Consider the following 25343-nt stretch of genomic DNA (forward strand, 5'->3'; position numbering starts at 1 on the left):
TTCTAACCATCCCTTTGTGGTATGGAAACTTGTAGTATAATTTCAGAGAGATCCATACACCGTTCCACAGTTATTGTCTAGACACTAGAAAATGCTTATTTTTGGCCCCTAATTCCTTAACTGTTGGTACCATAACCCCCAAAATCAATCCCCACCTTCCTTTTGTGGTATTGAACCTTATGGTAAAATTTCAAAGAGATCCATTCACTTAAACTAAAGTTAGAGTGCGAAAACCAATGTGTCTTCGGACGACGATGTTGCCAACGTCATACCAATATACGACCGCAAAAAAGTTGTATAAAATTTGCTGAATTTTTCGTTTCCGTTCCTTTACTTAAGTTTGCCTCAACCAAATGTTATGAAACTTATACACAATACTTATTACCACAAAACTCAGATCAAGTACAAATTTGGGTAGTGTCACTTTTACTGTTCTAGAGTGACCTGTTTACAAACGGAAAAATTGCTGGATTTTTCGTTTCCGTTCTCTTACTTAAATTTGCCTCAACCAAATGTTATGAAACTTATACACAATACTTACTACCACAAAACTCAGATTAAGTACAAATTTGGGTAGCATCACTTTTACAGTTCCTCAGTTATATGCCTTTATAACTTTATATGATATGCAAGCAGGGGAATCATCTGTGTCCCATGGACACATTCCCCATTTATTTACAAATCTCTTGAATAACCCTGATTGACCTTGATGGCTATAGAAATAATGAACTATTCGTATTACATATATTTATTTGATCAGCACATGATTTACTCTGTGAAATGTTAACAACTATAGATATAACACTGTGATGGCCATTAAACTATGAAGGTGGATTACGGATCATTTTATATATGATTCTTTTTATCAAAATATATCTCATCTTGATCTACAAGACATTAACATTTATGACATAAAAAAAATATTACTACTGCAAAATGTATAAAAGTCTACCTGAAATGTACGTACAACTTCATCAAATTCTATCCAATCAAATTTTGAGAAACTGCCAGGTTTGTGTTCAAAACTGACTGATTCTGAAATCCCAAATTCTATCCTTATAAATTATTACTGGCTTGTTGCAAATACATTTTTATATGAATTCATTAGAAGTGTTTGGATTAGGGTAAAAACTTTATCAGAGTCATCATACCTTTCTGAAAGTCCCTCCCCCTTTCCTATGTATAAATTTACACTGAAGACTGACTCGAAGGAAATAGATTGCCAAAAAAAAACTTATCACCAAGTAATTTCTGAATTAGTCCATATTGAAGTAATAACAATTATAGCCATTAATACTTTTTCTTTCACAAATCACATCACAATAGTGGTAGCTTCCACTATATACAACATAAACAAAACATAAACAAAACATGACTCCATTATTTTTGCTTCAGCACGAAAATGAGAAGGTTCATAGATTCTTCAAATCTTTTTTTATATTAATTTTGGACAAAAGGACACAAATATCCAAAAGACATGTACAGGATAAGCCTAGATAAAATCCATTTTATAAAATTGTCATTTTGAACAACCACAAAAAATAACAACACATACAAGAATTGAAAAACTGAAATGTCTCACTTGCCGCACAATCTGAATTATTTTTAGGTCAATGAACTCTGTAAATGTGGTCAAGGCTAAAATGAAACAAGTGGGATGTAGTTCTTCTTATAACGAATTCACATATAAAATATTGTTAACCTGACCTGACCATTGTCACTGACAAATATATCTTTTCCAGAAAACCTGACCGTGTCATTGGTGGTGAATTTCTAAATAAAACATGCTAGGCAAATTTAAAATTTTAGTTGGAGTTATCTTCCTTTGTTCATCATTTTTATAACAGATTCATACATGTAATTTTTAATAAAATAAAGGTTCTTGACAAGTATGGTATTTAAAATACACATCATATTGTAACCTAAATATCAAAGTATAACATATCAATAAATTGCATGACTGGCTAGGAGTAGGATCTAAATAATGGACACTGTACTGTACTCTTTTGTTTTAACAATCGAAGGTAGTGATAAACTTTGGAAGATATAGATATCGAATCAGTACTATAAGGTTTTGATTGCATTTTATGCAATCTTTACCCAAAAATGAGGTCAATTTCACATCACAAAGGTCAGGTAAATAATCTGAAATCCACATATTGTTTATCTGTCAATCATATTTACCTGCCTGCCTTTAAAAGTCAGAGTATAAACAGCCTCCATAAAATTAAAATAAGGTAAACATGAGATTTAGATGTAATAATAACTGTAAATACCATTATCAGAAAAGTAATATTAAAGTCACCTTCAGCAACAGGTCAGACAAAAACTTCTACAGTAGTTTAAAAAAGTACCATGGAAATGTCTAGCTTATTACAAACCATCAAGTCTGAAATGTAAATACCTTCCCCATTATATTCTCCAAGCAAAAACCATGGTTCTTCATATTCATGTTGTAAAAAAATAGTAGTGAACAAAAGATATTTAACTTTTATCTCCTGTAATTCAAATAATACACAACAAATAAATGTTGATGGGATCATCCTACTTTTGATGTAATTTCACTCTTTTTCAGGGATTTTTTAACAGAGCTCTTTTTAACATACCGTTCAAGATATTTCAAAAGACAGGAAAGCAAAATGAACAGAAAATAAAACTCCAGAGACCCTTTTCACTAAAAATCTTACGTCAATAGAATACTCGCAAGTCATGAACATTTTAGTGAAAATAGCTTTTGCAGTATATAACTATCCATTAGAGAGTTTGTGTATACACATTTTTTCATCATGAAAGGCAACATAAAATAATATCTGATAAGATAAACAGCAACAAGTCATCTGTACATTAAAATTGTCTAACTGAATAAGACATCATATATAATCAACTTTTAACAAATAACAAGTGCCCTATTCTGAAAACAAAAACAGCCTGAAACTCTGAAATCATATCAACAAAACAAATATAAAACTGTAACATTTCCATTTTGTGAGTGAAGATAATCTTAAAAAAATTGACAAAATTGACAAAAATTTGCCTCTTACTCAACATAAAGCTGTAGCTAAGTTCCTACAGAACAATAAATCTGGCCAAATATTGCTGTACAAACATTCTAATCTGAACAACAATATAAAATCTGTCAGTAAAACTTTTATTCGTTAACATTGATTATGATATAAACTAACAAATTACTAATATCTCAATAAAACAACTTACATATAAAATTTCTGTGAATGCTTTTAACCGTCATGGTATACAAATTTATTTCCTGAGAATTTTCAGTCTTAATTATTATACGAATGGCTTAAAAATATTCATTTGGTATAGTAGCTAAGTCTGGTGGAACCAGATTAATTCCCTGCCTTTATTCTACCTAAATAGTTTGATAGAATCCTGTAACTTTTGAAAGACAATTCACCTAACTGTTAACAGGTGTGGGTACATAAAGTATTTATCAAATGTTCACTTATCTTATTTTCCAATCTATCCTTATTTTTTCAAACCTAACTTTCATCTTGACCATACTGCTATTCATGCATGGAAAGAGTGGACATAGAGAATAGATGGTCATTCCAATTTGATTTTACTATAAAGCTATAAAAAAAAATTTCATATATAATGATAAATGAACTGGTGTCAAAAATGCTTTCCGTCTTATATCTACATTCAATAATACATATGCTAAGTAGTACAACTTTATACTGGCCATTTATTACTGACTTTAATAATCAAACAAAATCATATGATCTATTTTACTGACGTTGAAAACAGAAGAATTCAAAAATATAACTTTAAGAGGTAAACTTTAACATCCCTGAATTTTTTAATGAAAACAGTTTAACAAGGCATTTAATGGCTAAGACTGAGAAGGGCTGAACACAATGAATTGATACATGCAATTCTACTGATTTATACTATGTTTTGGCTTATACTTGAACCAACCAAATTTACAAAGCCATATACTGTTAAATGAGAAATGTTCTCAGAATTTATTTTTTCTATTTTGCAATTCAATATCGCGAAATTGTGGAAATATCCTTAACTATTCTCAAGGCTGCAAATAAAAAGGGGTGACAGAGGTCCTTCATTTTTAACTCCATAATGCATAAAAAGATATGAGAATTTAAAGAGTGTTGTAGAACAGGGATCTTACCCTTTTAACCTCAATTCAAACTTTAACTTAATTGTATTCCAAGGATCCAAAGAAAATTCTGTGGACTAGCACTAACCACAATTGTCAACATACATTTACTATTTTATAGAATAATGCTGTATCTACGGTAAAATTGTTAAAAAATCAACATAGTTATACAACATGTCTACATAAAAGTGTATAAAGCAATGTACAGAACTATTCATAGCACTATTGTCTGTCAAATAAACCCATAAGATACTTTTATAAAGAACTGAAATGCAGGAGTCTTTTATGACTGAAATCCAACCACAAAGTAACAAATTAAAGTTATTTTTTCTTAAATTGTAAATCGATTCTTCTAATGACATTTGAACCTGGAAGTGATTATTTAAATGAATGCTGTGGTCTCTTTCTTACAAATGTAGTTTGCTCTGATAAGCAGTTTCTTACTGTACTTAGTAACACTATGAATAAATGTAGATATAAACACAAACTTGTAAGATTTCAGTCCATCAAGCCTCAGATTTCAGTCTGTTTTCAAGGTTAAGTTTCAGTTCCTTTCAGAAACACATGTATAAGGGTAAGTTTCAGTTCCTTTCAGAAACACATGTATAAGGGAACAGAGATACTAACCAATAACAATATATAAAACTTGATGATACATTACAATGAAAACACAAAATGAGGTTAATGTATACAGGAAAACTATTGCTTTGTTAATTTCACACTTAGTAACATAGAATGCAATTTGTACTGCATGGCAAATATCATTTGTAACATTGAAATTAGTGTAAAATAATGAATGTAAAATTTAAAATAAGATAAAAATGAGCCAAATTAATTTGTTCTGTGTTTGGGGTATAGAATTTCATTAGCAAACCTTAAAAAGATTTCTTTAGTCTTTAAAAATCACTCTCTTTTTGAATAGAATTTCCATATTTAACATACATGCTTATGTTGCATGGAATGGAATAAAACTTTGGAAGAACTATTTCTCTAGGTTTCCACAAGTGTCTCAATGAAGTTTTAGACTGGTTTTACTCTATTTTACTGGTTTACAAATGAATGATTATTTTATGTAACAAATTGTAATCCTAATGAGAATTCTGGTAATTTTTAAACAGTTGAAACAACTGAAAAATCAAGTAATTTTCTCATTTAGATATAATTATATATATTTTCAGCATTTTTAATGAATTACCGGTATGTGAGAAAAACTTTATAAATAACCCACCAGGTTTGTTATATTTTGGAATATATTTGTAAAAAGTCACCGGAAATTGCACTGGATTTTTTATCAGCTGAGATTAAGATAAAATTACACATTAACAATATAGCTACTATTATTTCATTCATCCTCATGCTTTTGTATGTCATAAATCTCAGCAAACAAGAGGGGTAACTTGACTTTCTCCCAATGTGATCTGTACCATTCTAATATTTCATTGTGTTGTATACCAACAGTTCGTAGATGTGGCAATTTAACTATTGTATTTCCAAAAAGATTTTCCTCCGTTGAATGATTCCGACTAATTTGTAGTTTTAAAGCTTCTAATAATTTGTCTTGTATACTTTCAACATATTTTGGTCCTTGTAATCCTCTACGATCTGAAATTAAAAAAAATTCTTAACATTTACTCAGTGGCCCTTAAAGGACCGCGGGCCCACTATGTATAATTTTTGACTGTGGTGGTATCAGTCTTACAGCGATGTTTAATTTTTTACCGTGGTGCTAAAATTTTCAGTTAAAAAAATTGTAAATCGGTAAAATTTTAAGCAATTTTCCGTGCGGTATAAAAGTCCAGGTGAAATTTGACCAGTTCAAACCAGTTTACCCAGATTGTTGACACCACGTGATCGATTTACCTTATGAGGTTAACCTTGTTGATTGGATTTAATCGATGTAATTAACACTTGTTACATTATTCTTTTGTGTGTTAATTAGGAGTTCATAACTTTATGATCACTGATAACTATTTTATGGCTCCACTCACAACCCAAGCGCTGACCTGTGACAAGTCTGCAAATACTTTGTACACAAACAGTGTGAACCCGATAGTTACACACATGCCTATACATTTTTTGTACATAATAAAGTTGGCTCATTAGTATAGTATAATATGTCTGATTAAACCATGGCCAAAATTTTCTTTAATTATGACATAGTTAGTGCATGATATCGGGTTTAAAACTATAGTATCTGTGAAGGGGACGGACATATGTACATATCACATGACCCAGTTAGTTCACGTAGAATATTAAAGTTAATTTGCAATATTTGCAATCTATTCTATTTAATAGATAAAATGTATGACTGTACCTTCAAATTGGATATCTATATCCACAATTAATGAATAACAGAAGTAATCTTGCAAATTTTAGCCATAAGCACATGTTAAATCTATTTATATCTACTTCCTGTCATTTAGGCAGGAAAAATAGGGAGACTTTGTTGTTGACATTGAATATAGTTACTTATAGACCTAAGATAAATTTATGGATTTAGGAATTCTTTTTAAATGGATCATGACAAATAAAGATTTAGATTTCAGTGCAGTATTAAGTCTGTATCAATGTTTGATTATCACCAAAGACAAGAAAGGTTAATATTTACAAGAAATCTATGGCAAAATGTTTTAAAATTTATGAAAAATTTCTCTTTTTTTTCAAATTTAAGATAGAAACTGGTTCAAACAATAAATCAATATTTGTTCTTGTTATTTTATATCTCCTTATGACAAGAATCCTTTCACATACAACAACTTTCTTTCTAGAAACTATAAAGTTTTTTTCTAAATTGAACATTTTTGGTCTCCTTTGAATGATATTTTATTTTTATTGATCATGGATTTTATAAAAGATTTGATAACTTTAAATTTAGATGAATATTTTGTAATGAATCATGTTTTATTTATTAAAAAAAAATATTAAAGTATACAAACTGTTTGTTTATTGATTTACTTCTTTTTTTACCAATAATTTTCTGACTCAATGTCTACATTGTAGCTTATTTAATATTGAGTAAAGGACCAATTACTTAACAAAGGATATATGTTAAATAGACTGACTACTTAGTCTGACATATATCTTTGATGTTAAATTCTATTCCCAATGCTGTATGTACTTTGGTGTTAAATTCTATTCCCAATGCTGTATGTACTTTGGTGTTAAATTCTATTCCCAATGCTGTATGTACTTTGGTGTTAAATTCTATTCCCAATGCTGTATGTACTTTGGTGTTAAATTCTATTCCCAATGCTGTATGTACTTTGGTGTTAAATTATATTCCCAATGCTGTATGTACTTTGGTGTTAAATTATATTCCCAATGCTGTATGTACTTTGATGTTAAATTCTATTTTCAAGCTGTATGTACTTTGATGTTAAATTCTATTCCCAATGCTGTATGTACTTTGATCCTACTTTATAATGCTGCATGTTAAGTGGGAAAGCAGCAAATACCAATTTCAGTCTTTAATTTGACCCAGTCATGTATAAAATCCCATGACCTCCTACTTCTGAAGTAAACAAGATCACCAAGGTGTTTTATGTTAGGAAAGATATATATTTTTCTATCTTACTGAGTAATTTTTTTTAAATTTGGTAATTTTCTGTGATTTAGAATTACAAGTATACTTCATTGCTGAAAAATATTCTTATAAAAAAAAATCAGAAATTTGTGCATGCATTCATTATTGCTATTGTTGAACCCTGGATACACATTAGAGAATAGTTACTTTGATTTCATGAAATGTTTTCAAGAAATAAATAATGCTATAAAAAGTTAAAATATAAGTTTTTGTTACAACCTATCCCGTTACAAATTTAGCAATAATAAAAAACTGCTTCGCTGAGCGCAGCTGGATACGCCCGCAGAGGTCCAACCATGAACAGTTAGGGCAAAAATGGACACAATATTCAAGCTTGATACAGGTCAGAATTTGGATTGTAATTAAATATTTGACATATTATAGGTTTCTGAATAAATGTAGTCAAAGAACTTGAAATTGGTTATATGAATTGAATTTATATTCAATTAAAGATTGCATGCTATTGTGCGTGCAATACACTATGCTGTTGCGCAAATCTGTTGTCAGACTATAAACAAATAAAATTTATAAAATTCTAAAGGGAGCTTACATCAATAGATATAACCAATTCACTAAAGTTTCATAAGAATTGCTGAAAGCATTTTTGAGTCATTGTCCGAAAACTGGAAAATCCCCCCTTTTTTAATGAATAAAACCCCATAACTCAGAAATGTAAAATCTTAAATTTATAAAATTCTAAAGGGAGCTTACATCAATAGATATCAACAATTCATCAAAGTGTCATGAGAACTGCTGAAAGCATTTTTGAGTAATTGTCCGAAAACTGGAAAATCCCCCCTTTTTTAATGAATAAAACCCCATAATTCGGAAATGTAAAATCTAAAATTTATAAAATTCTAAAGGGAGCTTACATCAATAGATATCAACAATTCATCAAAGTTTCATGAGAACTGCTGAAAGCATTTTTGAGTTATTGTCCGAAAACTGGAAAATCCCACTTTTTTGTTATGAATAAAACCCCGTAACTTGGAAACGTAAAATCTAAAATTTTTAAAAATCAAAAGGGAGCTCATGTCAATAGATATAAACAATTAACCAAAATTTCTTGCAAGTTGGTGAAAGCAAGCTTGAGTTATTGTCCGAAAACTGGAAAATCCCCCTTTTTTTAATGAATAAAACCCCATAACTGGGAAACATAAAATCTAAAATTTATAAAAAACGAAAGGGAGCTCACGTCAATAGATATTAACAATTCACCAAAGTTTTATGCAAATTGGTTAAAGCGTTTTTGAGTTAATGTCCGACATGTTGACGACGGACGGACAGACAGACGGACGGATGGACGGACAGACAACGGTATACCATAATACGTCCCGTAAACGGGCGTATAAAAACAACGTAACATTTCTAAATTAGCAGTAACTAGTGTTAGCAATACAATTTCTTGAAAACTTGATATGGTGAACCTACACCGTTGTGTTTACTTCTGATAGAGTCTCCTGAAGTGGATACCTTAGTATGCAGGATAGTCAATTATTGCAAGTTAACTTCTGATAGAGTCTCTTGAAGTGGATACCTTAGTATGCAGGATTGTCAATTATTTCAAGTTTACTTCTGATAGAGTCTCCTGAAGTTGATACCTTAGTATGCAGGATTGTCAATTATTTCAAGTTTACTTCTGATAGAGTCTCCTGAAGTGGATACCTTAGTATGCAGGATTGTCAATTATTGCAAGTTTACTTCTGATAGAGTCTCCTGAAGTGGATACCTTAGTTTGCAGGATTGTCAATTATTTCAAGTTTACTTCTGATAGAGTTGCCTGAAGTGGATACCTTAGTATGCAGGATTGTCAATTATTGCAAACTATTGCAAAACTATTATAATTAAATTCTTATTTCACAATGTGTGTTGCTCTGGGTGAAAGAAATAATGAAAAGTGAAAGTAGAGTTATAAATAGATCAGATAAATATATAGATGTACCAAGCTTTGTACTTCAGTACTTATTTCTGTACGTAAATTGTCATAATGGCAGGCGCAACATGTTAAACAAGTTTAAATAAAATGCTCCGCAGGGCGCAGCTTGATACGACCGCAGAGGTCGAACCCTGAACAGTTGGGTCAAGTATGGACACAACATTCAAGCTTGATACAGCTCTGAATTTGGATTGTGATTAAATATTTGACACAGCATAGGTTTCTGACACAGAATAAATGTGGTCTAAGAACTTAAAAATTTTAAATTGGACATTCACCTATTATGGTCCAATATCCAAAATCTAAATACATGGTTAGATTCAGCATATCAAAGAACCCCAAGAATTCAATTTTTGATGAAATCAAACAAAGTTTAATTTTGGACCCTTTTGACCTCAATGTGGACAAAGTTGATAATGGGGCCCACAAATCAAAAATCTAAATACATGGTTAGATTCAGCATATCAAAGAACCCCATATATTCAATTTTTGTTGAAATCAAACAAAGTTTAATTTTGGACCCCGATTTGGACCAACTTAAAAACTGGGCCCATAATCAAAAATCTAAATACATGTTTAGATTCAGCATATCAAAGAACCCTAAGAATTCAATTTTTGTTAAAATCAAACTTAGTTTAATTTTGGACCCTTTGGACCTTAATGTAGACCAATTTGAAAACGGAACTAAAAATTAAGAATCTAAATACACGGTTAGATTCGGCATATCAAAGAACCCCAATAATTCAATTTTTGATGAAATCAAACAAAGTTTAATTTTGGACCCTTTGGACCTCAATGTGGACCAATTTAAAAACGGGGCCCAAAATCCAAAAACTTAATACACGGTTAGATTCAGCATATTAAAGAACCCCAAGAATTCAAAAATAAAACCCCATTGAAATTGGTCAAGAAATAAGCAATTTATACGAAGTATCTTCTTTTGCACAATACTGTGCAATTAAATATTTCTTGCTATTGCACAATACTGTACAATTGACAATTTCTTGCTATTGCGCAATATTGTGCTATTGGATATTTCTTGCTATTGCGCAATACTGTGCAATTGAAGATTTCTTGCTATTGCGCAATACTGTGCAATTGAAGATTTCTTGCTATTGTGCAATACTGTGCAATTGAAAATTTCTTGCTATTGCACAATACTTATTATATAATAATTTACACATCCTGTTTGGTGTGTATCTCCTACCATATCATTATTATTTGCTTTTAAATATAAATCAGAAATAACCAACTTAAAAAGGAAAATTTTAAAAGAAAAAAAAAAGAAAAAAGGATAAAAAAAGGAAAAAAAATAAAAATCCCCCCCCCCAAATTTTTTGAACCCCCTTATGATTCATCACCCCCAAACTCAATCCCAGCCTTCCCTTTGTGGTATGGTACCTTGCAGTACAATTTCAGAGAGATCCATACACTTGACCACAAGTTATTGTCTGGAAACTAGAAAAATGCTTATTTTTGGCCCCTTATTCCTAAACGTTTAAGGCAATTACCCCCAAACTCAATTCCAGCTTCTCCTTTGTGATACGGAACCTTGTAGTACAATTTCAGAAAGATTCATACACTTTCACACAAGTTATTGTCATGAAACTAGAAAAATGCTTGTTTTTTGCCCCTTTTTTTGCCCCTAATTCCTAATATTTTGAGGCAATTACCCCCAAAATCAATCCCAGCATTCCCTTTGTGATATGGAACCTTGTGGTACAATGTCAGAGAGATCCATACACTAACACACAAGTTATGTCTGGAAGTTACAAAAATGCTTATTTTTGGCCCCTTTTTGGCCCCTAATTCCTTAACTGTTGGTACCATAACCCCCAAAATCAATCCCAACCTTCCTTTTGTGGTATTGAACCTTATGGTAAAATTTCATAGAGATCCATTCACTTAAACTAAAGTTAGAGTGGAAAACCAATGTGTCTTCGGACGACGCCAACGTCATACCAATATACGACCTCAAAAATTTTTGCGGTCGTATAAAAATTGCAGGCTCTTTGAAATCTTTAAATTTCTGGAAAAGTAACATGTATGTCTCACTTAGTCATTTATCACAGGCAAGGCAAACCAAAGTAGTGGTGTTTAATGTTGAATATGATGTTTAATCAATAGTATAACCTTACCATGAGTAGTAAGAACAATGGCTGTAAAGATACCAATCTCTGTGTCATTTAATTTTAACTGGTGTATACTGGCTGCCAGATCAAACATGCTGTTTACAAACTCAGGCTAAAAACAACAATAAAACAGAGTTGTACAATAACTCAGGCTAAAAATAAAAAGGTTTATTTTTGTAATTTTAATTTGGAATTAAAAAAAAAGTGGTAACTAGTGCCAGGTTGAAAATGAAATTGTATCCATCTGATTATTAAACACATGGTAAGAATTAAATAATATAGAATTTTACTATATATCTCCTAGTGAAATTATTAGTCAGCTGTGTATCAAACCTCAACACTAAACTGACATTGGCTTGTTGAACCTCATGGATCTACCACAGAAATGACCTTATACAAATAGCTATTTTATATTTAACATGCCACCCATATAAGTTTACTAAAAAATATATATCTTCAACTTTTGGCTACACATAGTCAATTAAACATATATCTGTTGATTCACAATTATTTTGTGAGGTATATGGCAGAAGATTTTCAAATAGCAGTAAAGTCTATTGAAAATACTTTTGAACTCTGAAAATATCCCATATTTGAGGGATAGTTACATTGTTGTAAAAGTGTTCACTATTTGGTGGGTTGTGTCCAACCTGCTCAACACTGATTGTCTTTTCAGGCTTGTTTTGTTTTCACATTGCTATTCGAAGAATACAATTTTTATGGACTTCATAGGTATAGACAAACCACAAATTTAAAGTTCACAGAAGCATCTATTTTCTATAGGCTTGTATACAGACTTTGGCAAATCACAAAATCAAATATCCACTAAAATACAATATTTTCTCAATCCACAAAAATCGGTACCCATGAAAATGAGTGAATCCACATTACTTAAACATATTTAATTTTCCATATTAAAACAGAATCAACTAATTCTCAGCAGCCCATTAAGTTTAAGTCTTGAGGGTTTAATCATCAAAATCCAAAAGAAGAGATTGAGAACTTGTTGCAATGTCCACATACACAACCCTAAAATGAAGATAGTACTTAACTGTTTAAAGATTTGAGCTTAGTCTTACATATTTTAAAGTTATTTGAAGTTCTCATCAGTAACTAGTGGATCATAAAATATAAATCATAAACAAACTGCTCAAATGATTCACTCTTTTTCTGCTGATGAGCTTTGTAGAATTATACAAAATTTCTATAAAACAACTATTAGCAATTTTTCTTACAGTGAACACAACAGACAGTTCATCTCGCTGTATCATACTTCCATCTTCAAATGTCAGCATCCCATCAAATTTACTAAACATTCCCGCCATACGTGTTAACCAGATCTCAAAGAATCCACCTTTTATTAATAATAACTGATCATCTTGTGTTAATTCTGTAAAACCTGAAACAAAACAAAAATATTCCGGTACCACATGCAACTTGGTCAGATCACTGGAATATGTCTTTACTTTAAGCAATGAAGATAACTTATGATCTTTAACACCATCTTTTTAAATGATGCAACCTAAAAATCTTGTTTAAAATCCTTTTAACCCCATGTCTGCTATTTCTGTGAGTAAGTTAAGTTTTTCTATCTAATCTTGATACCAATTTAACCAAACTTTACTTTATCTGACAGCTTTCAATAAAATCTCGCTGCGATATAGCCTTTTTGTGCTGATGCGGCGTAAAGCAATCACCAATCAATCAATCAATCAATCAATAAAACCATCAATTCAATTGACATTATATTTTTAAAGATTATTAAACTAAACTATTTTTCTGTATGCAGTTTGTCACACTGTGAGAGTGTTCTTGTCAGTAGTGTGTGTCCTGAAATCTGTATGTTAGTACCAGAAGTTTACTTACTTGGAACTCTTTTAGCGAATTCTACGACTCTGTTTACAGCAGGTGTAATTGAATGGGCGAGACAGGACCACATGGACAGTTTCTGTGTTTCCAGCTGCTCGTCTGTAAAGTTTACCTGAGAGGACGGTATTGATATTCTCTGCATCTGTAACATCAATGATTTTAAAACTATTCATTTGACTTCAAATCATAACCCCTCTGTTTCCTCATTATACCCCTCCAAACTCTCCTGTCTCAATCATAAAGGGCAGTAACTCTATAAATAATATCATTTTATATGTTAAAACTTTTAAATGATATGAAGCGGTTCTCCATTTTGATCCATTGAAATCAGTTTAATGAAGCTGTATGAGATATTGCATTTGCAAACTTTCAAATATGTAAATAGAGTTCATGACAAATAACTAAATATTTAGATTAACACAAAATGTATCTGTCAATCCTTACATCTGTAGTATACCTAACACACATACAGAATAATTCTTATTTTGATAGTCATTTATATTCCTAACTGTTTCATGATAATCAACCTCAAATTCATGTCAATTTTTTAAATCTTTGATTGTCAATCCCACAAAGTATTTGAGATGAAAGAAATTGAAACTAGAGGCTCTAAAGAGCCTGTGTCGCTCACCTGACTCTACTTTGGTTTTAGAAATCATGTAAAGATAGATAAAAATCATAACAGATACCCAAATAATGATTGAGGCCAAATTTGGTTTAATATTGGTCCCATTATTTAATAAAATATCCTGGTGGCCATCTTGAACAGTAAATCGGCAACAAAGTAGCAACACTTGGTCAGCACCTCATAAGGAACATTCATGCCATGTTTGGTTTCATTCCATTCAGTGGTACCCTTAAAGAAGACATTTGTATGTATTTCCTATAGGGTCCTATGTTAAACTAAGCCCCCCCCCCCCTGGTGGCTATCTTGGATGATGGATCAGCAACAAAGTAGCAACACTTGGTCAGCTCCTCATAAGGAACATTCATGCCATGATTAGTTCCATTCCATTCAGTGGTTCTCTAAAAGAAGACATTTGTATGTATTTCCCATAGGGTCCTATGTTAAACTAACTCCCCCGCTGGCGGCCATTTTGGATGATGGATCGGCTGCAAAGTAACAACACTTGGTCAGCACCTCATAAGGAACATTCATGCCAAGTTTGGTTTCATTCCATTCAGCGGTTCTCTAAAAGAAGACATTTGTATGTATTTCCCATAGGGTTCTATGTTAAACTAAGTCACCCACTGACGGGCATCTTGTATGATGAACCAACTGCAAAGTAACAACATTTGGTCAGCACCTCATAAGGAACATTCAATCCATGTTTGGTTTCATTCCATTCAGGGGTTTTCTAAAAGAAGACATTTGTATGTATTTCCCATAGGGTCCTATGTTAAACTAAGTCACCCACTGGCGGCCATCTTGGAAGATGGATCGACTGCAAAGTAACAACACTTGGTCAGCACCTCATAAGGAACATTCATGCCATGTTTTGTTTCATTCGTTTCGGTGGTTCTCTAAAAGAAGACATTTGTATGTATTTCCCATAGGGTCCTATGTTAAACTAAGTCACCCGCTGGCGGCCATTTTGGATGATGGATCAGCTGCAAAGTAACAACACTTGGTCAGCACCTCATAAGGAACATTCATGCCATGTTTGGTTTCATTCCATTCAGTGGTACCCTTAAAGAAGACATTTGTATGTATTTCCTATAGGGTCCTATGTTAAACTAAGCCCCCCCCCCCTGGTGGCTATCTTGGATGATGGATCAGCAACAAAGTAGCAACACTTGGTCAGCTCCTCATAAGGAACATTCATGCCATGATTAGTTCCATTCCATTCAGTGGTTCTCTAAAAGAAGACATTTGTATGTATTTCCCATAGGGTCCTATGTTAAACTAACTCCCCCGCTGGCGGCCATTTTGGATGATGGATCGGCTGCAAAGTAACAACACTTGGTCAGCACCTCATAAGGAACATTCATGCCAAGTTTGGTTTCATTCCATTCAGCGGTTCTCTAAAAGAAGACATTTGTATGTATTTCCCATAGGGTTCTATGTTAAACTAAGTCACCCACTGACGGGCATCTTGTATGATGAACCAACTGCAAAGTAACAACATTTGGTCAGCACCTCATAAGGAACATTCAATCCATGTTTGGTTTCATTCCATTCAGGGGTTTTCTAAAAGAAGACATTTGTATGTATTTCCCATAGGGTCCTATGTTAAACTAAGTCACCCACTGGCGGCCATCTTGGAAGATGGATCGACTGCAAAGTAACAACACTTGGTCAGCACCTCATAAGGAACATTCATGCCATGTTTTGTTTCATTCGTTTCGGTGGTTCTCTAAAAGAAGACATTTGTATGTATTTCCCATAGGGTCCTATGTTAAACTAAGTCACCCGCTGGCGGCCATTTTGGATGATGGATCAGCTGCAAAGTAACAACACTTGGTCAGCACCTCATAAGGAACATTCAATCCATGTTTGGTTTCATTCCATTCAGGGGTTCTCTAAAAGAAGACATTTGCATGTATTTCCCATAGGGTCCTATGTTAAACTAAGTCACCTGCTGGCGGCCATTTTGGATGATGGATCGGTTGCAAAGTAACAACACTTGGTCAGCACCTCATAAGGAACATTCAATCCATGTTTGGTTTCATTCCATTCACTGGTTCTCTAAAAGGAGACATTTGTATGAATTTCCCATAGGGTCCTATGTTAAACTAAGTCCCCTGCTGTTGGCCATCTTGGATGATGGATCGGCTACAAAGTAACAACACTTGGTCAGCACCTCATAAGGAACATTCATGCCATGTTTGGTTTCATTCCATTCAGTGGTTCTCTAGAAGAAGTTCAAAATGTAAAAAGTTAACGACAACGCCGACGGACGACGGTCGCCAAGTGATGAGAAAAGCTCACTTAGGGCCAGGTGAGCTAATAAAAATGGAGATCGAGTCCCATGGACACAGATGATGCCCCCGCTTAAATTAAAGGGACATAACTCAAAAACAGTAAAAGTGATCATGACGCCACCCAAATTCAAACTTGATCTATGTTTTGTGGTAATAAGCATTGTGTATAAGTTTCATAACATTTGGTTGAACCAATTTGGGGACATACATACAGACAGATGGACATACAGACGGACAAGGGCAACACTTAATGCTCCCTCTGCTGCTAAATGATGTCCATTTACAACTGTATATGATTCCCCCCCCAGCTCCTAGAAACATTTTAGAATTACGAGGATATTTGATCAGATTTTTTGCCTTCTTATAATTATAGACCCCCCCCCCCCAGCTCCTAGAAACATTTTAGAATTATGAGGATATTTGATCAGATTTTTTGCCTTCTTATAATTATAGATTTACTATGGTTCTGAAAAAGATTTTTACTCCACTTGACTGAGAAAAACCTATCTCAATGGAGAAGCATGAGTGGAAAATGATTATACAGGAAGATAAATGGACAACTTAAGAAAATAGTGATAATAAAGATTCTATATCCATGATGACTATTCTTATTGTGTTTAAGACAGGAAAGTTTTTGTAAGTCATTTTTTGCTTGATTAAAGGAGTAGGCTCTGTAAGACCCCTTTTTGGCCCCTCAATACAGCATTTTAACAAATTTGTTAAAAATGTAAACTTTTAGCAATTTATTGGAAAGTACAATACTTTTGTTACATAAAAATGGGCTGTTTTTTACAATACAATGCACATGCAGCAGGTACTAGCATCATTAATTCATGCAAAAGTACTGAAATCTTCACAATTTTAGCATTTGTACTACTTTTCATACGGTTGTTGGCTAAAAGGAAGTGGCTGCACTTGTGTTCAGTCTAAATATTCAATTATATGTTGTATTTGATGATAATACATACATGTAACATATGTAAAGGTTGAGACTGAACATGAATGCTGCCACTTACATTTTAGACAAAAACATATATGAAAAGTGACGTTTCATGACATATTTGATAGATTTTTTTAATATTTAAGCTTGAATTTAAGCATCTTTAATGACCAAATCCATTTAAATCTTTTACATAAACAAGTGTTTAGAAAATATTAAAAATCCTTCATCAGATGTACTTCAAATTTTAGGCAAAAATAAACCCTTACAGGACCTTCTCCTTTGAATCATGAATCAGTATCATTTTACTTTAGGGCTATTCCATTAAAATGCATGTGGGAGGGTAGGAAGGGAAGTTTAATTATTGAATGTGGGTCATGGGTCTTTTTTCAGTATGAGTCTATTACCATTATGCAAAATTATCTAAAAAATGGTTCTTGGTTGTAGGGATATTTTGAAAGTCCCTTCCTACCCTCCCACATACATTTTAATGGAATAGCCCTTAACTTTATGTGACTATATAAGTCCCTTCCTACCCTCCCACATACATTTTAATGGAATAGCCCTTAACTTTATGTGACTATATAAGTCCCTTCCTACCCTCCCACATACATTTTAATGGAATAGCCCTTAACTTTATGTGACTATATACTGTATGTCAAAAAAGAAAGGTAATACTCCTACCAATGTAGAATGCTTTCGCTGCAGTAATTTTATTTTGTCCTCCGTAACAGCACAATGTGCATGATGTGCTTGAGAGATATTGAGGATGATGTCATATAATGCTAGATGGCGACTTTCTGCTGCAGAATCATCGGGATACAAGTCACTGGATCCTCCAAATGGATCATCCACACTTTTAGATCTTTTTGGTACTCTTCCATATCTCACAGCTAAAATAGAAAATTCTTTTACATCATTAACTTGTAGAGATTATTTTAAAATTTTGAAAATATACTTTTTGTTTTTATTCTTTTTTTCATGTTTTTTTTCAGGTAATAATTTTGTTTGACAGCTTCAGACATACACATGTACTTATTTTTTATCCTTTAAGACTGGACCAAACCACTACTTTACCTAAAAATTCATGCCCCAAATTTTTTTTACATATAATTCCATTCCCCTACTTACTATTTTATGCATAAAGTATTAAAAAATAATTTCGAAGGTGTATGAGAAAAATTTGCAAGTAATACACTGTCCACACTAGGGACTCTATTTGTATACAATGAAAATGAAAGGATGATGACTGTGTCCTCTGACCAGAGACCAAGTGATGTAGAAGTAAGCAACTAATAGAAAATGAAAGGATATGGAGTAAATGTACATGGGACAAAATCACACACAATACATAGAAAACATAGAAAATTATCAATGAACAGGGCTTTTATTCCTGTTCTTACTAAGGTAACTGTGCAGCCTTCAGCATTGAGGAAAACCCCTACAGTATAGTTATCAATAAAAGGCCTGGACATGAAATAAAAAGCTGCCCTATGAGCGCATGATATGCCCGTCCCGTTTTCAACGAATAAAGTTCCATAACTCCTCAATGTCATATCAGAAATTTATAAAAAAAACTAAAGGGAGCTTATTTCAATAGATATAAACCAGTCACCAAAGGCTCATGAAAACTGCTCAAAGCATTTATGAGTTATTGTCCGAAAACTGGAAAATCCCCCTTTTTATGAATAAAATCACATAACTCCGCACGTTATATCTAAACTTTAAAAAAAAAAAAAAAAAGGGAGCTGAAGTCAATAGTTCACCAAAGTTTCATAAAAATTGGTTGAAGCGTTTATGAGTTATTGTCCAACATGTAGAAGACGGATGGACGGACAGATAACGGTAACCATAATATGTCCCATAAATGGGCGTATAAAAATGTAAAAAAATTCAGTTCATTTTCACTCTTCTCTTTTCTAGAAATCAGACCTAAAAATCTGATAGATTTTTGTCATTTTTAATTATTACACATTAAATTCATTTTTTATAAATATAATTTTATGGAATTTTTCCTTTTGATTATGCTTTTCAATCATGATGGACAGATATTTGTAATTTTTATTATCACATTAAATTCTTTTTGTGAATTATAGATTATTGATGGTTTTTCAAACGAGAGAGTTGAACTCAGCTACAATCTCACCGAGGGCGACAGCCCTGAGATGAGATGTGGCTGAGAAACATCCTAGAGTATGAAAGACCTTTGTTAATCTGTTTATCCCTATTTTGCCTATGAGGTCGTTCATTTTTACATTGACGATGTCACGTGCCTCCTTAGTTTCTGACGATAATTTTCCATCTCAAGCGAGTAGCATGAAATATGATCACCAAAAAGATCAAAGGAAAAATGCACAAAATAGCAATAATATATTTTAAGGCATTTTTTTTTTATTATAATGTTTTTCTATCAGTTCTGATACTCACAATCTCTAGACATTCCTACAGCCAAACATTTTTTAAAGCGGCAGTACTGACATCTGTTTCTATTCAGTCGTATAACCATACACTTTCCATCCCTTAAACATCTGTACTCTATCTGTTTCTGAATGCTTCTCCTGAAGAATCCCTAAGATAAATAATTACATCACTATATAATATCTACTTCATTTCTATTCTGTTTAGATTAATTATAGCAATCTTAACTTCTAGTGACAATTCTTTCATACATGTCAGGTTTAACTATTCTTTATAAATTCATACTTCAAGTTTCTATCTTGCTCAAAGACACTATAATTAAATCATTGGATTCAATTTCTGGTATGATGAGTGAGTCACAAGTATTACAAATGAATCATGTTGTTGCAGGCCTCTACAATAACTTTTTTTTCAACTTGTCCAATAGGACAAGTACATACCAAAACTTACTTGTCCGAATGGAATTGTAACTTGTCCGAAAAAAATCCTAATATCAACCTTTTTTGCATTTTAATTTGATTCACCAAACAAAATGAATTAAAACAAAAGAACAGAATTTGATTTATATCTCTTGAAATCCTTTTCAAAAATATGAGTCAGGAACAACTGAATCCAGTCATGTCACGGGACTTAGGTTCTAGTTTTCATCAATGCCAAAGTCTCATCAGACTCAGCACATGAGGCACCGTCAGGTAGGCCTGTCAGTCTACACCGTCATTGTTTTGTCTACATATGATCAAATATGATTCTAAGAATTTTATGGTCAATAATTTAATAATTTCTTCATTTTTTTTTTAAAATATTTTTGTGAAAAAAAAATTATGGTACTTTAATATTATAAAGCAACAGAATAAGGTAGGGAAACGAGGTACTGGTTTGTCTTGGTCCCGAAATGTCTCCTATGGTGCCAAACTGTCTATTAAACATGTCTATTAAAAATGTCTCCTACATGCCAAACTATCTATTAAACATAGAGCCGAATCGTTTCCGTGCTGGTGCCGAACTGTCTTGTAAGGTTACCTTATCTACAAAGTGCAATCGCTGATTCCTATCAGTAAGACTGGTTTCCGAGAATAGTATGCGTTTTATCTGTTAAGAACTATCTAACAAAGAACCAGTTTTAAATTATCGACTGCAAGTAAACATGTCAAATTAATATTTGTTTTTATCTTCTTTTCTTGTTTTTTTGTTTATAATTACTTTGATCATCAAAGTTGGATTTAATTTATTTTCTGAAGAATAATTTTACTTGTCCCGTCGGACAAGCTTACTATGTTTTTTACTTGTCCGACCTTTTTTTCCTCTGGTACCGGACAATCGGACAAGCGTTATTGTCGAGCCCTGTGTTGTGTTATATTGTATTTGCTAAATGGTATCTTGTGGTATTCATATATTCTAGTTTTGTATCTGGTGACAATTTTTGTTCTTTCATCTGAAGGTGCTATTTCTAGTCATGCTACTAGGGTATTTGTTTTGGTTCCAATGTATGTAATGGTATTTCAATTTGATAATAGCATTAACAATAGCTATTGTACTGCACCAGATGCTCATTTCAATAAACTGCTTCACTGAGCGCAGCTGGATACGCCCGCAGAGGTCCAACCCTGAATAGTTGGGGCAAAAATGGACACAATATTCAAGCTTGATACAGGTCTAAATTTGGATTGTATTAAATATTTGACATATTATAGGTTTCTGAATAAATGAAGTCAAAGAACTTGAAATTGGTTATATGAATTGAATTTATATTCAATTAAAGATTTCTTGCTGTTGTGCAATACACTGTGCTGTTGCGCAATACTTAGTAAATCTGTTGTCAGACTATAAACAAATAAAGTTCAAATAATTCTCAATGTCATATTAGAAATTTATGAAAATGTAAAGGGAGCTAACATCAATAGATATAAACAATTCACCAAAGTTTCATGAGAATTGCTGACAGCATTTTTGAGTTATTGTCCGAAAACTGGAAAATCCCCCCTTTTTTAATGAATAAAACCCCATAACTCAGAAATGTAAAATGTAAAATTTATAAAATTCTAAACGGAGCTTACATCAATAGTATATAAACAATTCACCAAGGTTCCATAAGAACTGCTCAAAGCATTTTTGATTTTTTGTCCGAAAACTGGAAAATCCCCCCTTTTTTATGAAGAAAACCCTGTAACTCGGAAAAGTAAAATCGAAAATATATAAAAATCGAAAGGGAGCTCATGTCAATAGATATAAACAATTCACCACAATTTCTTGCAAGTTGGTGAAAGCATTCTTGAGTTATTGTCCAAAAACTGGAAAATCCCCCTTTTTAATGAATAAAACCCCATAACTCGGCAACGTATAACCTAAAATTTATAAAAAACGAAAGGGAGCTCACGTCAATAGAAATAAACAATTCACCAATGTTTTATGCGAATTGGTTAAAGCGTTTTTGAGTTAATGTCCGACATGTTGACGACGGGCGGACAGACGGACGGACAATGGTATACCATAATACGTCCTGTAAATGGGCGTATAAAAATTAATGTTGCTGTTAATCATGTGAATAAGGGCTACACCCACTGTCCCTAAATTATATTCTTTTATTACATGTTTAAGTAGTTGGTATTACCTGACATGAAGTAACACCATAATGAAATCCTGAGGCTCAATCTCCACATACTTTACATGGTACAAACTTATCTTACAACCTTCACATGAAGTAAAACCATACTGAAATCCTGAGGCTGGATTTCCACATACTTTACATGGTACACTTACCTTACAACCTTCACATGAAGTAACACCATAATGAAATCCTGAGGCTCGATCTCCACATACTTTACATGGTACAAACTGTTGTTTTGGTGTGTTGGAATCTGCTGGCTGTATAACACTTTCTGTTGAATAAATCATCACACTTATTCTAATTATTATATATGAACAATGTCAGAAGAGTAAAAGGCTCCTTGGAGCTTGTATTGCTGTCACACATCATTCTAGATTCACTGGTCAATCATTTTCCTACACAGTGACTGAGTGTTCATGCTGTCCAAAATAGAAGGGCGGCCCGCCCTTGGTGCCCTTACCCCTGCCCTTCCGCCCTAGAAAGCAAAAAAAAGACACCCCTCTGCCTTTTCAATAAATAAACTTTTTAACTTACATGCCTCTCAGACTTTCCAGTAAAATCATTTAAATGCTACCTGAGTGTGTAACTCTAATTTAATAACTGACAATGCCATAAAGTTACAAAAATACCAAGCTTTTGGCAGTTTTATCAACCCTGTTGATGATTGGCTTCTTCTAATTAGGTGATTAAAAGATAATTGAACAAATTCTAGATATTTATCAAACAAGAGTGCACACGCTGAAATGTATCGCCTACTATACCGACCATTGATTTTATATTGATACATGTAGTCCTAAATATAAAAGTTTTACTACAAGTATCACATTAACATTTATGATCCAAGGAAATGTACACCTGAAAAACTTTAAGTAGGCATTAAAAAATTAAAATGTTATAACAATTTTAAAGGCATACATATATATAGTTTTGACTAAATTGGGAAAAAAATGTTTAGTTTAATAACTCTGTGTATGAAATTGAAAGAGCTTCTTATTTTGATCATAAACAAGATTGCAACAGGAAGGATTCTTACTGTCCAAGCCGCTGTTTATGGTACCTACAATGTACATCTCTTTTTATTCACAAGAAACGAAACATTTTATACCTTTAGATATTTTGGCAAGGTCTGGCTTTTGATCAATATCTTCATATCCTACATGTAATGCTTCAGTGCTTTGTGATAGTTGGTTGTCATGTTGTTGTAGCTGATGGAAAGATTGATTGAACAACACATTCCTATTCTCAATACTTTGTTGATTCTGAAGGAAAATAGGTGGCAATTGTTCTCTTGTGCATTCACTACTGCTCGCTACATTAGCAGCACTGTATGAAGGCTGGGTCATACTGACTACATAACTGTTTAAATAAACTGCAATCAGTTCTATATAAAACTGTTATTGTTTTTTTTATCAAATCAGCTGATTTTTACCACCAAAAACCTTCCACGGTATACCTGTAATTGCACATATAAATTGAATAAAGAGCTGATGCTTTTAGGGGTAAGTGATTTCAAACGTTCCTAAAAAATCATTTGTTATCATTCCTTTTATCAATTCAATTCAAAATAACGCTTTTTTCTATGTTTTTATCTTCACTAATTGTGTATGTAAATTCTTTCAACATGGCGATTCACTATATCCCAGGATGCAATTCTTTATTTTTCAATGACGCAAGTATTTGAAATTGAAAGTAGGATCTGATCAATACCCACAAAATATTTACCAAACCGAAAGAGTATAAAAGTACCATCAACATCATTGAAATTGTTTTGTCAAATTGGTTTCATGGATAATTATTATTATCCTTACATCATATATTTTATGTTATGGAATTTATTTTTTTGTTGATGAAAGTTTCTGCAGATATTTTCAGGTTTGTTTGAGACATGTGGTCAGATGGGATCCATTAATTAGTAGTTTCATGTGGGAAACTATCCGAGACCAATCTATTTGATGTCTGAGGGTTTTTGATGTTTCCCTAATGGATCGGTAGTTTCTTTCCGATATCCTTTATCGTAGGATTTTCGGCTTTCCTCTACCAGGAAAACAGCTGGGCATTTAGCGGTATCGGTTTGGAATCCAAGTATGTCCTTACGGGTTTCCCGTTCGTTGCCATGTCATTGTGCGGCATACGGGGTGACCTTTTCTCTTATTTTGTATATATTTTGCACATTTATTTTATACTTTTTACATTTTGAGGATGAGAGAATCAAGTGAGTGGGTGTGTTGTAGTTCGTATGTTTTACTTCATTGTATTTATTCATGTTTTTGGGAATGTTAACTTTCTGGAAGCAAGTCCCGTCACGGCCAGGCTGGGGAACTAGGTAGGCAATGCTCACATTAAATCTGTGCCGATACAGTGTCCTCCTTTATACCTTAACTCATGGTGGTGCTCCTAGTGAAAGGGGCTTATACGTAGCATACATACATGACCTTTTAAAAGTTTCAAATATAAATCAACTCCACTATACACACTACTCCAATAGGTTATCAAATTATCTGTAAAGATTCAGGGATCTTGGCCTGCGCAAAAACTGTGTCAACGTATATTTGTTCCGCCTAACAGATGTTCCACTGGAAACTGTGTTATAAACAATGTCATAATATCTGTTCCTCAGTGTTGGAACAAATATTCTATACCATTTATTCCGTTAGGAACATAAACTGTAATATTTATTCCAGTAGAAATAATATTCCAGAATACCTTTTCCATTTGGAACTTATATTATGAAGGAACTTCTATTTCGTGACATGAGTAGATGACACGAAATTGTTACATTATCAAGTTTGAAATTTTG

General features: G+C 32.8%; 1 protein-coding gene across 1 annotated transcript; it reads right to left on the minus strand.

Moving 5' to 3' along the window:
* Positions 1-732: 732 nt before the first annotated feature.
* On the minus strand, positions 733-24183 carry LOC127706941 (ecdysone-induced protein 78C-like). Its single transcript, XM_052211656.1, has 8 exons — positions 23652-24183; positions 22699-22817; positions 19951-20092; positions 18208-18416; positions 13656-13800; positions 13025-13188; positions 11796-11901; positions 733-5740 (listed from the first exon to the last, which is right to left on the minus strand). The coding sequence occupies exons 1-8, from the start codon at positions 23887-23889 to the stop codon at positions 5481-5483; spliced, it is 1383 nt and encodes a 460-aa protein (XP_052067616.1). The 5' UTR covers positions 23890-24183; the 3' UTR covers positions 733-5480.
* Between the last annotated feature and the right edge of the window lie 1160 nt (positions 24184-25343).

The sequence above is a fragment of the Mytilus californianus genome, unplaced genomic scaffold (genome assembly GCF_021869535.1).
Source record: "Mytilus californianus isolate M0D057914Y unplaced genomic scaffold, xbMytCali1.0.p SCAF_6, whole genome shotgun sequence".
Lineage (NCBI taxonomy): Eukaryota > Metazoa > Mollusca > Bivalvia > Mytilida > Mytilidae > Mytilus > Mytilus californianus.